Source organism: Acanthaster planci, linkage group LG01 (assembly GCF_054643075.1).
Source record: "Acanthaster planci isolate LZ-2023a linkage group LG01, COTS_SCS, whole genome shotgun sequence".
Lineage (NCBI taxonomy): Eukaryota > Metazoa > Echinodermata > Asteroidea > Valvatida > Acanthasteridae > Acanthaster > Acanthaster planci.
In genome coordinates, this window is record NC_141777.1 from 7654039 (window position 1) to 7674540 (window position 20502).

The 20502-nt window shown below is 40.7% G+C and overlaps 2 protein-coding genes across 4 annotated transcripts; one reads left to right on the forward strand and one right to left on the reverse strand.

The window, feature by feature from the left end:
* Positions 1 to 720: 720 nt before the first annotated feature.
* LOC110979303 (histone H3.3A) lies at positions 721 to 8228 on the reverse strand. Of its 2 annotated transcripts, none has more exons than XM_022234984.2 (3): positions 8071 to 8228; positions 3145 to 3446; positions 721 to 2233 (listed from the first exon to the last, which is right to left on the reverse strand). In XM_022234984.2, the coding sequence occupies exons 2-3, from the start codon at positions 3424 to 3426 to the stop codon at positions 2105 to 2107; spliced, it is 411 nt and encodes a 136-aa protein (XP_022090676.1). In that variant the 5' UTR covers positions 3427 to 3446; positions 8071 to 8228; the 3' UTR covers positions 721 to 2104. The 2 variants fall into 2 exon arrangements, with proteins under 2 accessions (XP_022090676.1, XP_022090677.1); XM_022234985.2 differs by lacking the exon at positions 8071 to 8228 and adding an exon at positions 3780 to 3932.
* A 121-nt stretch (positions 8229 to 8349) lies between these two features.
* Positions 8350 to 20484, forward strand: zfyve19 (zinc finger FYVE-type containing 19). 2 transcript variants are annotated; one of them, XM_087142540.1, is made up of 10 exons: positions 8350 to 8541; positions 10789 to 10970; positions 11282 to 11436; positions 11893 to 11987; positions 12621 to 12732; positions 14237 to 14431; positions 17029 to 17117; positions 17310 to 17405; positions 17867 to 17988; positions 18711 to 20484. In XM_087142540.1, the coding sequence occupies exons 1-10, from the start codon at positions 8488 to 8490 to the stop codon at positions 18784 to 18786; spliced, it is 1176 nt and encodes a 391-aa protein (XP_086998666.1). In that variant the 5' UTR covers positions 8350 to 8487; the 3' UTR covers positions 18787 to 20484. The 2 variants fall into 2 exon arrangements, with proteins under 2 accessions (XP_086998666.1, XP_086998673.1); XM_087142547.1 differs by having other exon boundaries at positions 8351 to 8541; positions 14270 to 14431.
* The last annotated feature ends 18 nt before the right edge of the window (positions 20485 to 20502 follow it).

Here is a 20502-nt window from a genome sequence, read left to right on the forward strand (position 1 = left end):
AGACTGAAGAAATAGCGCATTGAACACCAGACTGAAGAAATAGCGCATTGAACACCAGACTGAAGAAATAGCGCATTGATACACCAGACTGAAGAAATAGCGCATTGAACACCAGACTGAAGAAATAGCGCATTGAACACCAGACTGAAGAAATAGCGCATTGAACACCAGACTGAAGAAATAGTGCATTGAACACCAGACTGAAGAAATAGCGCATTGAACACCAGACTGAAGAAATAGCGCATTGAACACCAGACTGAAGAAATAGCGCATTGAACACCAGACTGAAGAAATAGCGCATTGAACACCAGACTGAAGAAATAGCGCATTGAACACCAGACTGAAGAAATAGCGCATTGAACACCAGACTGAAGAAATAGCGCATTGAACACCAGACAGAAGAAATAGCGCATTGAACACCAGACAGAAGAAAGAGCGCATTGAAAGACTCAAGTTTGAGGCAAACACTTTCTTAGCTTCAGCTGCTCCTTCAGATGCACAAAAGAGGGGACTGTACTATCATGCTATCCATCTTGCTTTCCTTGATACCAATACAGTTATAGCCTAATTAAATTGAATGGGAAAACGCACAAAGATGTTCAAAATGTAACTTTAAAAAGTTCTGTGATTTTTTTTGGGTGGGGGATTTACTTCAATTTAAAAGCTGAAATAATTTCCAATGCAATGCAAGGACAATAAATGCAACATTTTTCCAACGTCTTTCTTTTCAACTGGGGAATATTTTATTTCACTAATAATGCAAATGACAAGGACAGTAATGGTCATTCAAAAACATGAGGTCTTCGGTTGCATTTCACACTAAAAAAAATTGAAATCTAGACAAAAATCACAGAATTTTCGGCAGAACGTAAAACCTTTGTTTACTTTTTCTTCACCTTAACTTTTCTCAATCCTCCAACTGTGACATATTAATAACAGAGTTGTTCGAAATCGCGTTCAAAATTGCGTTTATGTTTGAAAGGGAAGACCTCTCTGCATACCTGATCACTGACCAAGCACCGACTTCAACCAAATTCACAGAGACCAGGTCTTTTTCCTCAGTTTATTTCCTTTTTCTAACTTTGCCTTTGTAGATCAACAATGAACAAGGACGTTTTTTCTTACACGTATACTCAATCTGAGGGCGGGGAACAAAGTGCCCAGATATCTCATTCAAAACTATTTACTAAAACACTGGATACATGTATAACCAGCTACCTGTATACAACTACTCATAAAAATCAGACAGAATAACTTATACATAGTAAATGGGACTTACAAACATCAAATAGACTTTACCTCTATTAAATGCCATCTCCAGCAATGGTCAAAAAAATCCCTGATTGAACTTCAGTGCATTCATGAGCACAAAGGGTTTATTTACTTATGTATTACATTTATATGGGTACAAGTGTAGAGAATTTTGGTCCCTTCTACCTAATTACATATCCAAGACATAAAATGAAGCCTCTATGGATATTTCATGTTCTGTGATACAAAATTCCTGGGCTGTTTTTCTAAAATCAAAACAAATATCAAATAATGCTTTGTGGTTTTGATTTTTTTTCTTTTGCTGACAAACCAGTGAAGGCTGCAAATAATACAAAGCTGCTTGACATAGAGGGGAAATTCAATGCAGAGGGACTTCTTGCAAGTACAACTTCAAAATTAATTTTTCTTCTTGGATTAATTAAAGATGGCAATACAGCTAATTACAGGCATGAACATTGATCATGCGTTGCAGTGTATTTTTAACGTGTGTTGACTGCCTCAGGTAAAATGACCTTAAAATTTCCAAGATTGGAGTGCTGATTGTGTTTATTATCACATTTCCATAAGATTGATTTGTAGAGAAAATCCACATTGCTTGAGGCAATAAGAAAGCAAATAGCACAAATTGGAATTCAAATCTACACAAGAAACACTACAGGAAAAGAAGCATTACCAAACACAAAACGGGGACAAAAGCACAAAACCACACATACACACGCATACTGTGAAGATGTAAAAATACTCTATTGGTTTGGCAAGGCTACAAGAAGGAATCTGCCAAAAAAGAACCAATTTGCCAACCCAGGTGGTCTTCTGGGGGGGCTACTGGTGCCTAGGCACGCTCCCCACGGATGCGTCGGGCCAACTGGATGTCCTTGGGCATGATAGTGACCCGTTTGGCGTGGATGGCGCACAGGTTGGTGTCCTCAAAAAGACCCACCAAGTAGGCCTCGCTGGCTTCCTGATTGAATGAATGAGACACACAAGGTGACAGATGTCAAGGACATGTTAGCAAACGATTCCCTCGACATTGATAAGGCTGCTGTTTGGTTCCAACAAATAAACCCATCAACCAACTTCCAGAGTACTACCAAAAGCCTCTGATGCACAGGAAACCAATGGCACAATTACTCTATCACACTTTCATGGGGTTTTGAGCCCCATACGAAAAAAAAAACCATGGCTGAGCTCTTCCATTACTACCAATCTAACAATATTCTCCTCCCCTAGCAGTCACGGAAAATTTTTGGAGAGGGCTGAAAGATTGTCACAACAATAGGAACGTTAACGCATTTACAAATGCTGCCATTCACAGCACAGCTGTGTCAACTTTCCATAAGGATGAATGTCACATTTTTGTAGCAATACAAAGAATTACCACTGTTGCAGGCCTGCCAACCTAGCCGTACTCCTTCCTGAGGTCAGGCATGACCATACAATAGATTAAAAGGTATTTCAAGGAGCCTTCAGTTCATTTCAATTTTGAATCTATTGTATGGTAATGCCTGACCTCAGGAAGGAATAAGGCATGTTGACAGGTCAACTGTTCTTACATTACCTTTGAATTCAAAGAGATATCAGACGCTTTGAAGTAAATATTTGAGGGAAATTAGAGTAAAATGACAACCAAATGCTGACCTGTATGTCAGATTTTCAACCTGGTCAATCACAAGTCTATTACAAGTAAAGTAAGGACTACAGGTCTAGTTAAAATATTGGGGTAAAAGGGGGCGATAACTGACAAGTATGTGCCTTCTGTCCACCCCTCTCATTCATTCCAATTGCGTGTGACTCTGACTGAAACTGGACAACTTGTCAGTGAGCTGATGCTCAAACTCAGATGGCCCTGCCCATTTTGATGAAGTCACAAACCTGCAGGGCTCCAATGGCCGCGCTCTGGAATCGCAGCTCAGTCTTGAAATCCTGGGCAATCTCACGGACCAGACGCTGGAAGGGCAACTTGCGGATCAGCAGCTCCGTGCTCTTCTGGTAGCGACGGATCTCACGGAGGGCTACGGTGCCGGGCCGGTATCGGTGAGGCTTCTTGACACCGCCAGTCGACGGGGCACTCTTGCGGGCTGCCTTGGTGGCCAGCTGCTTGCGGGGGGCTTTCCCACCGGTGGACTTACGTGCAGTCTGCTTCGTACGAGCCATGATTTATTACAAGTTGATTTCTGGAGAGGAAAAAAGACAAACCCAAAACCCTATATATGAAAACACAATAAAACTTTACAGCAAACTGGCCACAAATCAGAATTACTACCAAAAAAATTATCCACAAGATTCCATTTCTGGCCATGGTGTCGGTTGGAAAAATTCTAAAGGGATAGCAAAACTTCACCTGAGTATATTTAAATACCGACTACCGAACAAATTGTATGTACAGAACTTGTAGGGTGTACCTTTTACATGTAGATCTCTCAAAAATGTCATAAAACTATGGTTTAGTAAATTCCTTCCTTACCATCAGGATTCAGAAACAAGCGTACACATACATTACTACTTACATTTCAAGTATCAAGTATAAAACTGACCGACATCCTTCAATTAATGCCACAACAACAATCGGTCCCAAACTATCCCAAGCGTTTTGAACAGTGGATCACATGACACTACTACGTGCTGCATGCCACACAATGCATGCATACAGGCCATGGATCCGCGTGGTCCCAAATGACCTCAACGGTTTCCTATTAAAACAGTGCAGATGGAGGAAGGACGCACATCCTGTGGTCCTGATGTGTTGTCATGTGAACACTAACAATCACTGACGTCCCCTCCCCTTCCAAAAAAGAGAAAGGTAATATACTGCAGTGGAAATACATCAGACACTTTGGAATGTGATCCAAGTATTTGTTCAGGCTACTTCCCAACCACTTTAATAGTCATCATTGCAAAGTAACCCTTGTAGTCTGCACTCTGCAGGAACGTACTGCTTTGACCAAAAAAAGTGGGAGAGGGGAAGGAACTTGACGACACACTCATCCGTAGTTAATGGTTATCATGCACCACAAAGCACATAACGTGTAGGCAATGTTATAGCCAGCCTTATTTTAGTGCGGGACAATTTAGTAATGGCGAGCTCAGGAGCGTAGTGACCGCAGTCTCACGGGTCATGGCCGGGGGTCCAGGGGCCCGCTTAAGGGGACTCTAGATCGCTTTCTCATTGAGTTTTTCTCTCTAAATTGATTAACAGTTAAATTTTTTGAAATTCTTATGAGTAAAAATATGAAATTTTCTTAGTGACCAATTTTTTTTCTGGGATTTTAAAGGATTTTTGTGCTGGTTGGTGGGCTGTTTCATCAAACTGGAACTACTACATGTACATGTATGCTCTTGCTTTTGTATCGGCGTGGCAACTGAACATGTGCAGTACTTGGGGTGCTTAAACATCTTCTGATCTTTGTCCCTTCACCTTGCACATTATCAGTGATCAGATCTAGGGCACTTCTTGACTGAATTCAACATACTCAACACACACCTCCAGAGCTAAGAATAAAAAGAAGGTAAATTAAATGTATTAACGCAACCTCTTTCCATGGGTACGATCTTGCCCCGCAATGTTGGTTCCCCGTGAAGGAAAGCACCCATAAACCATGGAGTCAACGTTGCCAATGAGACGATGCATGTATCATACTAGGGGTGTGCCGAATATTCGGATATTTGATCGAGTATCAAATATTTTCCGAATTTGAATATTCAATTGCAAAATTTATGAAAACGAAGAGAGTAATTTCTTTTGTTTTAAATGAGAAAAATTGCACTGTGGAGGCTTGTTTCAAGCAGATTCAAATGAAAAACAACAGAAATCATACAACCATTCAAAAAGTTAATTATTCATTAAAAACTTTTAAAGGATAAGAAGTATTGCTTGTCTCTAAATCTTGCTAAATCGTGGCTGGAGACACTCCTAGATGTGAGAAGCTAGTATTATAGTGATTATAATGTACAATTGTGAGCGTTATTGCAACTGATTTTGTATATGGATTGTTCGTTAACAATCTGCCCGAATATGTGCATATTTGATCAAATTGAAGGTCGAGTATTTGGAAAGTGAATTATTCGTATTGAATCAGCCCTATATCATACGTCAGTGGACTGGTTGCCATCCCTATTATACACATTCGGAGGGCTGTGACAGAACAGGAACCAGTCCTCCATTCAACAGACATATGCAACAGTAATAGGTCTGAATTTTGCCCAAAATAGCTCATAGACGGTCCAGAAAACCATCGTAAATAAGTGGTAATGAGATATTACTTAGTGTGGACGGCTTTTGGGGAGAAAATTTGATTGACAAAATGCAGTTTTATACAAAGTAAACAGGTCCATTCAGAATCCCATAGCGTTACAAAGCAATGGAAAGTTTCAACTGTGAGGCGTGTGCCTCACAATTCTGGGAATACACTTTATCGTTAAAATTTATGTACGTTTTCTGTCCAAGTATCGTATCTCATTCGTCATTGTCATTATATGATCATTGTGCACACTTCTACGTTACATGGTTGCTTGTACTTCTGTAGACCTCAATTTTACATCATTCATTTTTTAGTTCATGTTACGCATTACTTCGGCCCTTCGACTTTTGTTGTGTAGGCTAGGAATCATGCATGTCATGATGTAAGCAGGCATGGCAGGTAAGGTCATGTATTATTAGGACGCAACTTGTGCATGACTTCCAGCCAGCACTTTTGCCATGCAAAGGAACATAAAATGCACTTGTTTTCACCTTGCACTGATCAGAGGTTACGCGAAGTCGTGTCAGCAAATAATATGAAATAGACCCGTTACCCGTTAACAGGGCCCTACTTAATTTAATGACAAAGTAGTCTACGAAGGGTGTATCAACAAAGGAGTATACTTGGGGCCCTATTTATGGATCTAAGACATGTAGAGCTGCAGCTATAGGAACATAAGGAAGTCATGGAAGTTACATTTTCTTTAGTAGGCAATTCAGTGACGTCACCAAACCCGTTGACCGGATGCCCGCACGTGCGCACGGGCACACACACACACAGAAAGTGACATGAAACCCATGCAAAAACAAAAACATGACAAAGTTTTAACACCCATATCTAACGTTCCCTACATCCATTTACCTTCAAATTTTAGGATGGCAGAAATAAATATCTCAACTATTGATCCCCGAAAAATAAGCGCAAAAAACCAAATACTTCGTAAGAAAAGTGAATAAATTCCTCGCGGAAGCACGCCCGGGGTGACCATTGGCCGCACAGTGGTCACAGCGTCGATCGTGCAAGCTCGCACGGCACGCGTGGTTGCACGTGGTTCGGTTTTGATCGGATCGACATTCGGGATTTCGTTGCTAATCCGGAGCGTGTTTTGAAAGCTACCCGAACCCCTCCGGTCTTTTACGAAAGAGGAAGGATTCATGTTCATTGTGTGTTTGTCACATCGAAATCGGCCCAGTGGTTGAGAAGCTACGTCACAACCAACATTTCAACGCCGTGTTTCTCCTTGAAGTTTACGATCTTATGTTTTGTGACATCGTGAGTATAAAATATATTTATATTAGTTGATGATTACGAGTTTTTAAGAATATTGGCCAAGTAACAGCGTCCGGAAATGTATTTGTTCCGGACCACGTTTGAGCAGTTTGCACGGAGAAATCGTTCACGTTAAATCTAGACTGCGTACCACTCGACGGCGCCCCCACATATAATAATGGGAGTCTGGGTGCCCGACTAGTTCAAGAAATTCGTAAACGTGAATCATCACCGTCGTATATTTCGAGTCCTTTTATCAAAAGCTCATCAAAATTAATCATTAATACCATTCTTAAAGAGTAAAAAGTTTCCCAATCTTTTGGTAATGGTTTTTTTTAAGTTAAAAAATGACATCATTGTACGAATATGTGCTCCGTAAAATCATCTCATGTGGTGGTTTCTATTTCGTGATAAACTGTTCAGGTGTTCACGTCATGAAGTGAACACCGCGTTAACGTGTCTTTGACATTGTTCAATGGGGTTTATTTATCAAAGTATGAGGAAAAAATATAATCAAAGAAAGCAAAGCCAATTGTACTGTTAAAAAACACAAATGATTATTTATGCAAATTGATCAATTTTACGCATTGCATATATTGATTAATTAATTAGAAAATGGCTTTATTTAAGATTAGACAAACAGTAATGTTTACCAACATACGTGTAACTACCACATCAGAAATTTAATCGAAGTCTACAGCTGCCAGGAGTCAGGACATCTCGTTTTATTGACATTTATATCAATTAAATATGCAAATCAGGTATACATTTGTATTTTAAATGTGGAAATTTGTAGTAGTGATGTGCAAATTTGTAAGAATGCCAAGTTTGACAGAAATAAAATGTGTCCTTCCAATGTAACAGAAGAAAAACCTTGTTTAAGTGAGCTTTTCCTGGTGCCATTCACTTTATAAAGAAAAACAAAGGATGACCTTTGACCTGGGAGTCAAAATTAGACAGTTGTTTGCGATTTTCAAATGGATGTATCTTGAGAACCGCTTGGCCGTTTTGAATTATTTTTTCACTGTTAAACTCCTGAAGATATGCTCTTTCATATCTGCTATAAATTGACTGTGTAATGAAATAATTTGGAAATCATCTGAAATGCCTATCTTTAGTTTCAACACCAAGAAAAAATCTATAGCAAAAAGGCCCTGTGAGTAAAAAACTAAAGACAGGAAAGATACACTTTTTAAAAAAACACTCTGAAGCTTTTGTCTTGATAAAATTTAATAAAATATTATGGTCAGATGGTGTGAAGAACAAAATTTTGCGGAGAAGAAACACTAACCTTTGATCAATGCACAACGGCGCTTTCACTTCTGTTTTGCGCTGACGAAATTAATTTTCTTTTTTAAGCTGAAAACCATCCACTCTCAAAATGAAATAATTACAATTTGTCGTATGTAAGATATTTTCCCCATAAATTACACTTTCATTTGTAAAAGTAAATAAATATTAAAAAATGTATTATGTCTGACAGAACGTCTTCATCTAATGGTATTATAAATAACATATCGTGGTACTCCTTAATGTTTTTTGTAAAGAGCCTGTGTGGGGTTATTGACCGACTAAAAAATACAGACGCTGCACGCACGTAGGCTAGGCATGCAGTGCATCAGCATAGCGTAATGTCATGAATGTGGGCTTGTGCCTTTTCTGACTTAAAATTCTGTTGGGCAACACAGGTTATTGTTGAAATGCGAGGATGGATGGCAAGTGTTTCAGTTGCACCGAAAAATTTGGGATTTTCAGAAGAGAGGTAGGCATGGTAGGCAAGGCCTAACGTTTGATAATTGAACGTTGGTTACGCGCGCCCAACATGCCGCCTGCACGTACCTAGGCCGGACCGTAGTATATGTACCCTTGCCTTGGCCCAGGCACAATTACGTCAGGTTCACAAGGACATGGTGCTCACGAGGTGTACATATATAATGGGAAAGAGTTCCGTACACAAATTTCACCTGGCACCATGTGCTAAACTATATGAGCATGGTCTGAAAAGTTAAACGTCTTTTCTCAGTAAACACTCCAATATTTTCACTGCTAGGTCTAAATATGGCATGTTTTCAGGGCGTTTTATCACTTCCTGGTGAATGATATTAGTGATAGAGCTACAACCTTGACATGATCTGCCAATCAGTTTGCATGGGCTTGGAATTGATCGATGGAAAATAGTGGATTTTCCTCACACACGTTCCATAACTGCAGGTACCAACTTTTTTCATTTGTTATGTTTGTACTGTTGACTGATATGAAGCCCCATTAGTGCCACTTTTACTAGGTGATATATATTTCGTGGGGTGGTGCATGTTTCTTAGTAAGTTGTGGCCACAAAATACTAGGTTGCGTCTGCAACTTCTTGAGAAACATGTACCAGCCTGCATTATCACCTAGAAAAAGTGGCACTAATTGGGCATCATAGACATAACGATTTGTGATGAAAAAATCTCCACTGACTGAATGAAGGTTTGACGCATTTGACCCAGAAGAGAAAATATTTTGATCTTTTATTTTTTGACCTTTACCTATTACAGACACTGTGGCATGAGAAACCATGGTGCAACATGATGAAAAATAAGGGAGGAAGTATAATTGAAAAATTATGAAAAATAGCCTCATTTTTGGATGCAGATCTATAGCTCATTGCCGTGGCCTTGAGTGATATCTGTATAATTATTAGGGAACTGTTATTCACTCAAATTATGACAGAAGGAATAATTCCTGTGTGCTGAAATGGACTAAGCATAGCTTTTTCAAAGGTGGTTGACTGATGTTTGAAACTCCAGTTCCAAAATAGGCAGTGCCAGGGCAAAGGCCTTAAAAATGTATGCTGAATATAAAAATCACTGAGACAGTATTCCATAGTCATGATGGTAGCTACATGTATGAATCATAAAAGAGAGTAGCTACCAGCAGCATGCATCTTCAGAAAGTGGTGCCCTGCCTCTTCGTTCCTCCTTCCATATAGTCTTTCTGGTGAGAGCGAGCAGTGACTTCAACAGGTAGAGTGGCGTAGCTGTAACAGGTTGAACGGGAGAGGGGGACACGCCCTCGGTATTGTCATTACTCCAACGTGGCCCATGACAAGTTTGGTAAAAATCAAGTACATGTACATTATCTCTGCAGGTCTAGATGGAACCAGGTTAACTACTTCGTGCCGGGGCATTTTTCAACGTTGATGATGCTGGGCCGGCATGACTATCATTTTTTCCGTTTTCAAAATCCTTCAACAAATCATCATTCCATTTAACAGTTGTTTATAGCCGCACGGAGTAATCTTTAGGCACTACTCTAAGTTGACAGGTGACCTTCATTGATGCCCGAATATTTCAGCCAGGCCTGCAGCCTTGTAAACAGAGCCCAGATTGTGCGGTGTTATACAACTGTCTTTTGTTCACGAACCTGGCTCAGTGCACTGCTGACCTCTTTTCAATAGGGGCCAGATTAGCATGCAGCGGTGCTGTATGGCTCATCCCTGAGGTGATGGAGAGCTTTTGTCCCCGGTGGTAATCCGCTTGCTCTAAATGCCCCAAACCCTGGTATACGGTTTCAAAATAACACTGGATTATCACCACTTTTGAGAGTGAAAAATGCCGGTAATGCCCAGCAACCTGGTCTTTTGTTCGGAGTACAGTCTTTTGTTACAGGGCCCTGTTTCCTTTGTCCGAGGTTGGAGACCCCGGCCACACATAAACCATACGGCTCCGATTTCGGAGTCCCGGCTGGTAGTGGTTAAAAGTGGGGATCTTTGAGCCCCTAGAAATTGTCTTTTCAACTGTAATAGCCTTTGCTCTCCTGCTGCATTAAAGACTGTTGAAGATACAAATTGATGCAGTCAGAGAGGGCTAATTGTGTGATTCCGAAGCAGTTGTACAAGTACCTGTGTTCTTCATGTCTGGATTACATGCACTGACCTAGAGGGACCAATGTTGACACGGACATGATTTTTGCAACCAATAAACTGTGGACAACGTTTCTTAAACACCTTGTTTATATTTTCCCGCAGCACGGTTGTAAGAGTTGTGGGTTTGCCTTCTGCAGCAAATGCCTAGATCACTCCATCGTGGTGCCAGGCAAGGGCCCGAAGGAACAGAGCGTGTGCAGCAAATGTTACAAGCAGCTGACAGCTCCGCCCAGCAATGAACCGGACGAGGAAGAGAAGTGGACATTGCCGGAAAACTTCAAAAAGTAAACAGGAGGTTTCTTTTTCAAACCCAGTTGTTGGAAGATTTTGGTAAAACAAATGACCAGCACTAAAGGTGGGGGTTCTCTCCGTCCCATATCTTGCTTCAAATGTGCTATTGGATTCTCACAACGTTGTGGATTGTGAAAATTTCAGGAAGGTTTCTGTAGTAGAATAGGGTTGAGGTTTTTAGGATCATGGGTTTGAATGTTCAAACTAGAACAATGCTGATCAACTTGAATTCTTTTAATTTTTGAAATCTGATTTGATTGTTCTCAAATCGTAAACATGAATCAGTTGTGTTTATTTATTGCAGAAGAATTGCTGCCCTGGCTAGCAAGCAAAATGAGGAATCCAGTGGCTCATCCTCGTCGTCGTCCAAGAAGAAGGTGTTGACGTCGGCGAGGTCTGAGGACAGAGACATTGCTGAGAGACTGGAGAGGTTGAAGGACGCCAGGAGGAAAATGCGAGGTGAGGACTTGCATGAAAAGGGACGTGGGGGGTTGTTGACTCTGCATGAAAGAGAAAGGGGGCTTTGTTGTCGTATGAGAACATTTCGTGGTCACACTTCTGTGTGTTGCCATTTTGTACAAGTTTGGTGAAGAGGCTGCATGACTCATTTTCATCTGAATGTGCACAACTATGTAGGTTTGGTGCTGGAGACATGGTAATAGCACCGTCATCATTGAAGGGAGTGCAGGTGCACAAAGTCTATTTGGCACTGTTGACAATTCGGCACCTGTAGCAACCCACGTAGCGAGTGTGAAAACGTAATTGTTCACGGAATTTGTTGTTGAATTGAGACCCTCATGAGCTGTTTGCCTGATGGCAGGAGCCATTCAAACAGCCATCATTTTTTGTCCCTTTAAGTCCCATGAAAGTGAGAGTAAGGTTTGTCAAAACAGTGGGTATTTTTGATAATCCCAGGCCGGACACTATCCACTGAAGAAATTGAGGACAGATTGAAAAAGCTGAAGGGGGAACCAACCTCATCTGAGGCAAGTGGCAGTCCGGCTGCAGCGGTAAGTTACCAGCTGAGACGAAGTCTTGAGTCTGGATTTCAGCTCTGGTTTTAGGAAAAATAGGACTGCTGAACATGCAGAATTGGGAATCCCAAGCTGTAATGTTTCTTGATGTATACTGCACTACACAATTTGGGGAGGAATATTGTGACTTCTGGTAGAGGCCTGATTTGGAGCGCCGCTAGCGCATGGCAGAGCTAGTTGCTGTTAGCACATCACCATACCCAAGCCACAGACGCTGTGACTGGGGTTGTAATAATCTATGCATACACTAAATAGCAGTGAAGGGACTGGTGCATGGAAATATTTGTGTCTTTAGAATAAAGATAAACAAGAGGGATCCTGTTTTTTGTTAATGGAGGCCAGGACAAAGAAGGTCCATCTTCAGTTAACTGCCGTCTAGATTACTGATCACGGGCAAATTTAATGTTCTGGTCAATTTATGTGTACTTCTTTTGCAGCTCTTTAAGCCAGTCAGAATAAAGAATTATCTGAGGAAAGTAGGGTTAAATACTGTAAAAATCACATGTCCTTTGCCACCAAGCTTCTGTATCCAAGACAAAGGCAAATTTGCTCCGAACATTGTTGCTGAGTTTTCAATTTTTGCCGTACATTCACATTTACTGTTGACAGCCACATCAGCCGCCAGACCAGCGCACACCTCACGAGCAAACTCAAGACCTTCTGGCACCAATGAAGGAGGAAGCTGCCATCGATGCTAAGATGGATGGCACTGAAATAAATGGTGATTTGCCCGATTTTTGTGGCTTCAATCTGGAAAGAAGATCCTTGAACATCTTGTTCACCATTACCCATATAGAGCCAATGATTTTCCGTTTCAAAACTGGGTATTGTCTGTTTTTCTCAAATCCTGAATTCCACTTCAGAAATTCAAATTCTGTTTCATACCTTAGTAAGCATGAAATAGGAGAGCAAGTTTTAAACTATGCATGGAAACCATTTGCCCAAGCATGCTCCCCTCCCCCTCCCAAAAAAGAAACAAATATTGTTTGGATATACTCTGTAATGTTTCCAACTTTTTAAATAATTTTCTGTAGTGATGATTCAGCTATGGTACACCAAGCTGACGAGGTTTCGTTTAATTCAAGAAATATGTAATTAGTCTTTCGTTTTGGTGCCGCAGTTTCATCTTTTCGCCATGCAGTACTAGCCTTGTCTCAAGGCGTCTGTGCAGAATTCTCCATGTCGCAATAAGCACATGTGTGAGTATGAACTTGTTTGTGCCTTGATTTCAATGCTAGAACGGTGCACGTGTGAATGGCCAATGTGTGTACCATACCGCGCTGCTGCACTCTGCCGGCCGCCCCTACATGCTTGAGGCTCCCGGATGCCACAGCGCTTGCAAGTATCGGTATCGGCGTGGACGACCCAATCATGTGGTAGAGTGGTGCAATTTAGCATGTTTCCAGCGTAATTTCTTCATTAAAAGCAAGCATTTTAAAAGAGTTTGGTAGGCATTTGTTTATGGTTCTTTGCGGAAAATTTTCTTTACTTTTGAAGCCATTCTTAGTAGGAAATTTTGTAAGTTCCATTTTCAAGCATTGATTTCCATTTCAAAGTATTGATTCCGCCAATCCCGTCCGTTTTCTGCGATTGCGGAAAATCATTGGCTCTACCCATGTCAATATTCCAAATTTCACTGTCTGGTTGTGGTTAGTTATCAACAGAATTAGCGCAGTGCCATTTTACAGATTTTCACCAACTGTACATGTGACATCCCCCCCAAAAATACCTCTTCCATAATAAGATGCTTTGCTGTTCACAAAGTACGGAAGCTGGTCAAAGTACCCTGGGGGCGTATAGGGTCCACACCCCAGCCATTTTGTGTTTTTTTATTTAATCCTAAGAGAAAGACCTTTACATTTCATTTCCTTCCAAAAGCATTTAAAATGCCCCAAAGTGTTGCCTCACCCCTCAGAACGACCACAAAAGGTTTCGTGAAAAAAAAATTTCAAAGCAAGTTCACCCCTCCCCAAGAAAAATTTGATTCTTGATTCTCCTTTGCCTGTAATAATGAGGAGAATAGCTATTTCAACTCAGAGCAGCACGGCTCTGATTAGTAGACTAATTTGACTGCAATGGAACTTCATTTCTTAGCACAACACCGTCCCATAATGTAAAAAGACAAACATGGGTCAGAAAATGAAACTTTTTCTATGGTAAGTGAGCTAAACCAATAAGTATTTCAGATTACCAAATACGGCAGTTTCCAGTTTTTTTTAAAAAAGGTATTTCAAATTGGTTGGGTTCTGCCAAAGCAGAAGACACTGTGTTTGCTCCCTCTGGCTGTAAGGAGGAAGACATGGAGCAAGAGATGCAGAAGCTGATGCAGGATGCCAAAGAGGAGCTGAAGAAGGATCAGCAAGGTTTAGAACAGGACACAGAGATTTCAGACAGACTTGCTAAGCTCAAAACAACAGCAGGTTAGTTATTGCTTACTCTATCTGCACAGGGGTGTAAGACTCTCTAAGCCCAAAACAACAGCAGGTTAGTTATTGCTTACTCTATCTGCTGAGGGGTGTAAGACTCCCTAAGCCCAAAACAACAGCAGGTTAGTTATTGCTTACTCTATCTGCTCAGGGGTGTAAGACTCCCTAAGCCCAAAACAACAGCAGGTTAGTTATTGCTTACTCTATCTGCACAAGGGTGTAAGACTCCCTAAGCCCAAAACAACAGCAGGTTAGTTATTGCTTACTCTATCTGCACAGGGGTGTAAGACTCCCTAAGCCCAAAACAACAGCAGGTTAGTTATTGCTTAATCTATCTGCACAGGGGTGTAAGACTCCCTAAGCCCAAAACAACAGCAGGTTAGTTATTGCTTACTCTATCTGCACAGGGGTGTAAGACTCCCTAAGCCCAAAACAACAGCAGGTTAGTTATTGCTTACTCTATCTGCACAGGGGTGTAAGACTCCCTAAGCCCAAAACAACAGCAGGTTAGTTATTGCTTACTCTATCTGCACAGGGGTGTAAGACTCCCTAAGCCCAAAACAACAGCAGGTTAGTTATTGCTTACTCTATCTGCACAGGGGTGTAAGACTCCCTAAGCCCAAAACAACAGCAGGTTATTAATCGCTTACTCTATCTGCACAGGGGTGTAAGACTAAGCCCAAAACAACAGCAGGTTAGTTATTGCTTACTCTATCTGCACAGGGGTGTAAGACTCCCTAAGCCCAAAACAACAGCAGGTTAGTTATTGCTTACTCTATCTGCTCAGGGGTGTAAGACTCCCTAAGCCCAAAACAACAGCAGGTTAGTTATTGCTTACTCTATCTGCACAGGGGTGTAAGACTCCCTAAGCCCAAAACAACAGCAGGTTAGTTATTGCTTACTCTATCTGCACAGGGGTGTAAGACTCCCTAAGCCCAAAACAACAGCAGGTTAGTTATTGCTTACTCTATCTGCACAGGGGTGTAAGACTCCCTAAGCCCAAAACAACAGCAGGTTAGTTATTGCTTACTCTATCTGCACAGGGGTGTAAGACTCCCTAAGCCCAAAACAACAGCAGGTTAGTTATTGCTTACTCTATTTGCACAGGGGTGTAAGACTCCCTAAGCCCAAAACAACAGCAGGTTAGTTATTGTTAAGTTGCTAAGTCCATCCGCACAGGGGTTTCAGACTTGCTAAGCTCAAAACAATAGAAGGCTAGTTATTGCCAAGTCTATCCACATAGGAGTTCAAGTCTTTTCAAGCTCAAGACAACAGATGATTTGTTATTGCTAGGTCAGTTTACAGTGTCTATCTGCATAGTGGTTTAAAATTTCAACCCAAAGTTAGCTTACATTCCAAAATGTCTTTTGCAAGATACCTAATCAAGATTTTTAAGCAGCAGTTGAAAATTAGGTGTCTATATTTGCCTTGTTGTGAAAATTAAGGCTTGCCAATGACACATTTCTGTGCTGTCACAAGCATTTCTGTAAAAAAAAAAAGAAACATCCAAAATGACCAACAGGGTGTCCAAAGACCTAATGTTCTTGGACTAGGGTTACCAGGAAAGCCTTGTGGTTGGTATTAACCACTTACTGCCGGATGGAATTTGAAGTTGCATGACGTAAAACTGGGGGATTTGCAAGAATTTCCATTTTCAAAATTCTTCAAAAAATCATTGCTTCATTTACTGGACGTTTACATCCACATGAATAACTGTCTGGTGACTACTCTAATCTGGCAGACAACATCTATCAACGTCCAAGTATTTCAGCCAGGCCTGCTGCTCAGATTTTGCAGTGTTATGTAACTTTCTTTTGTACCCGAAACTCACACAGTGCGCTACTGGCATCTTTTCAATAAGGGCCAGATTAGCCCTTACATTACAGCGGTAATGTATCGCTCATTGCTGGAGCGCTGGAGTGCCTTTGTCCCCGGAGGTAATCTGCACATGCTTCTCTCAAATAATGACGGATTTCCTCTGCTATTGACAACTGAAAAAGTGTTAGCAATTCCCAGCAGCTCGGTCTTTTGTTCCGAGTACGGGCTTTTGTTACAAGGCCCAGCTCTTTTGTCCAGTTTCGGGCTCCCCGGTTTCGTGTATAAACCCTTGTGCCCGAAACCTGGCTCCCTGGCAGCATGTGGTTAATGCATGTGTCTATGGGAAGTGGCTGTGGCTACTAGCCCTCATTAACTTCCATTTGATACATTGACATTAACAGTCATAGCCATTTCTTTCAGCCACAGCCTCAATTGCAGATGAAGCAGGTCCAGTCATAAGTCCAAAGTCAAATGTGCCAATCTCAATTCTTGTTCACACTGGGGTACCGGTCCAATCCCAAGCTTTTTTTTCTTAGTTTTGGACTTTTTGATTCATGTAAACTTTATGTGTATTTTCTGGCTATTTTTTCCTGAGATTTAGGCAAGGGACTGACCTATCACGGTAGAGTTGCGTCAACACAGCTTGTGAAATGTTACCTTATCACATGATATACAAATTACAAAACTCCAAAGGGGCATGGTTAACTCACAAACGGCCATAGGTCAATTGACTACAACCTGTCACACAATGGACCATGATTTTGAATCGACAGAAGGTGGCAGGGGACCCAGCAGTGGTGAGAAGATGGAGGTTGATGAGGAACAGGATGAGGAGGAAGCCTCCAAGAGACTCATCAAACAGGTACTCAGCTTGTAGTTCCTGGCTGTTAAGTATTCAGCAGTTAGTTGGGCCCAGTCACGATTACACAGACTTGTTTGGTTTCCATGTTCAGGGGGTGCTGTCGGGTGATACGTGTCAGTGGATTGCATGTAAATGTCTTGCAGTGAGGGTTAACCGCTGGGCTCTGTTTATTGTATTTTTTTTCACGGAAAGCTCCTTGAACAGGATAAGTTGGAAGCAACGACGGGGGCACTTGGCTATGCGTCACAGGACAGCCAGCCTCAGTCAACAGCGACATCTACGCAGAAGGTACTAGACTCTCTGCAGTAATTTACATGGCTTTACATCTTTGTGGTTATTCATAAGAGACTCTGTACATGCACAGAAGAGTAAAATCTACATGATGTGCAGTGCACTTGCTTTCATTAGAATGGGCACAAAAATGTCATTCCTGATGAAGCACAGAACAACTTGTGAATGTTTCTGAAGATGGAGGCCCTTTAATGGTATAAGTGTAAATTTCCCTTGTGCTTGTGCCTATTTTTCTGCTGCAAAAACAGCGTTTGTAGATGATGATTTCATGTTTATTGCTTTTGCAGAGTCACTATTATCTTATTCATATTATTTTGAAATGTAAAATACTTAAAGCTGTGAAAGATGAAAATACCAATTTGGAATCTGTTAATTTCAATAATCTCATAAAATAAACAGTCTTGGGTTTTAATGTCTTTTGGGTTCATCAGTTTTTCCATCCCCTTTTCAAATTTCAGTCTTTCCATGGTGGAAGTGCTCCAGACCCAGATGAGTTGCCATGGTGCTGCATCTGTAACGAAGACGCCACCCTGAGATGCCACGGATGTGATGATGACCTCTACTGCAAAAGATGCTTCAGGTAAAGTTCCTTAATAATTCTCGAGGTTTTCTTGATGCTTGAGTGGTACCTGACAAAGAGTTGTTTTCAAATCGATACCAAGTCGATTTCACAAGCCCTGTCCAAGCAAACTGGGGAGAGGCACTGACTGTCCACTCCAAGTTGGGAACAAGAGAGGGTTTTACAAATCAACGATGTTCCTTTGGTGGGAATTCGCCTTGTTTACACACGGGCTCATGTGCATTTGGTACAGTATACGCTGAGGACGTGCGACTCATTTACTTGGATGCACTTTTCTTGTGTGTGCGCGCCCAGAGTTGTAACAAGTCACTAATTTCTGTAACTCGCGTCCAGTCAAGTCACTGTAACGTAGTGACTTAAGTCAAGTCGAGGCATTAGGCAAGAGTTGAGTCATGTATTTAGCTTGTTAATTTGAGTCACCAATACTCTAACATAGTGCGATAAACAAAAAATGAGAGGAAGTCATTTTTGGTATTTTAAAATTTATCTGTGGGTTTCTACGTATGGTCGCCCCACAATAACACATGGCATGAACATTATAAATTGGCTCTGTCAGTGCAAATATTTTTTCACACAGAAATTTGTCTTTTTGGACTGGAGTCTTATTAACTTGTAATTAACAAAGAATTTGATTGCTTTACATGTGTAGATCGCACAAACTTAAGGCATTGAAATTCATCCTGTGTTCTCTCAATACTTTTTCATGCTGTGCATTTCTGCAGGGAGGGCCATGATGGATTTGATTTGAAAGACCACCAAACGTCGAGCTACCGGCCACCCAGGCCTGGCAAAAGATGACTGATGTAACGGTTACTATGATGCCTACCAACATAAGAAATGTTTTAGCAGCTTATGATCAATGCATAATTCCGCCTTGCATAGTAGTTTATATAGAGTGAGCTATAATATAGTGTATGTAAATGTTGGCCTACATGTGTATAATAATCATAGCCAAACAACGTATGGAAGAAGAATAGTTTGCCTGGGACAGGGTGGGAATGGGGGTAGGGGAAATGCTCTGTTCTGAATTTATGTGGGATGGATTTTAAGGGATGGTATAGATGGCCAGTTCCACAAAAAAGTGAAAAAAGTGTCAATAAATCTTTGGAAAAGTGTGATTCTGATACTGAGCTCCTTATTTTTCACAATTCATACATGAAACAATTTTAAAAAATGGAAGTGGTAATTTCAGGTGGTTAAACATTACGTTTTTACTTTCGCTTTTTGAAAGCCTCTTTTAACCCTAACCCCCTTGGGTGTATGTAAAATTCATATTGAAATTGGAAGATGTGGGACTGTTAGGGTTTATTTTGAATTATAATGATCTAGTGACAGTGATCGTGGTAACAGAATAACACATTTCCACTTTTCTGGTGGAATTACCGAGTTGTAATCAAATTGGTCACAAGTCAGATCACAGTTTACATTGGATAAGTTGTGAAAGCATGCCAGTGTTTATTTGGACAGATCTCTTGGCTTGATGAAATGTGGTTGAATACTTGACTTCTGATGACTTGTCTGTGGGCATACCTAGTATGATCAGTGTGGAACCCATCAAGGACCAACTGTATTTGTAGTAGTAATGTTACGTTCTCATGTCCTAAGCAGTCAGGGCACCGCTAAGTAATGAATAAAGGTGCGAATAACCCTTGAAAAGGGTTAGTTAGCAGCCTAAAATGAGTTAGATCTTCCTTCATTTCCCAGGTTTTTATTGCCCATTTTCTTTTTTTATTGAACAATACTAACAATTTTAAAAATTATTTGCCCTCCAGGTATGTCATGGGTCTCATGTCATACCTTTAAACCTAATTTTATTTTAAACATTGCAAGAGTGACTTGTTCAGATGGCTTGACTACCAATATCCATGAATATCTCAGACAACTCTTTTTTTATAGCTGCATCTGTTTATTTTAAAGAAAACAAGACATCAAATTCAAGTCTCTTATTAAAGTAATGCAGTTCAAATGAAGATAACATTTCGTGTTTCTTAATTAAGATGGCACTCTTTCTGAATTTGTCAAAGCGCTACAGCTTATCTCTGGCACGTGGTAGGAAACATGTAACTGTAATTTTAGTGGAATTACAATAAATATTACATTTCCTAGTCATGTGACTGTTTCAAAAGTACAAGAACATGTAGATCTGGGTGTAATTTATTTATTCTAATTTCTTAACTAAAATTGGTATAGCTCCTGGGTATATTCATTTGTACATTACAGCTTTTATTTTTTCCCCTTTGGACAGAGTTCAATTATCAAACACAGCTAACCACTTGATGCCTTTTCATTTACTTGTACTGTCTTCCTGTGTGTTTTATTCACATCTCTGGGGATGATGTCAGTTCACTGAACTGAATAAGTGCGCGTCTGTCAATGTTATTGTACAGTATATACACTCTGCAATTTCCCCGGTCTCCAAATAGTCTCTCATGGATGAAATAACCGATATGCTTATGACAATAAATCTAAAACATGTATACATGACAAAGCATTTAATTACGAGTTAAACAAGTC

Coding starts and splice junctions, on each gene's coding strand:
- zfyve19 (XM_087142540.1), top strand. CDS start 8,488: ATGGATGGCAAGTGTTTCAGTTGCACCGAAAAATTTGGGATTTTCAGA. Junction 10,971..11,281: donor TTGCCGGAAAACTTCAAAAA/GTAAACAGGAGG, acceptor TATTTATTGCAG/AAGAATTGCTGCCCTGGCTA. Junction 17,118..17,309: donor CCAAGAGACTCATCAAACAG/GTACTCAGCTTG, acceptor TTTCACGGAAAG/CTCCTTGAACAGGATAAGTT.
- LOC110979303 (XM_022234984.2), bottom strand. CDS start 3,426: ATGGCTCGTACGAAGCAGACTGCACGTAAGTCCACCGGTGGGAAAGCC. Junction 2,234..3,144: donor CGGCCATTGGAGCCCTGCAG/GTTTGTGACTTC, acceptor TCATTCAATCAG/GAAGCCAGCGAGGCCTACTT.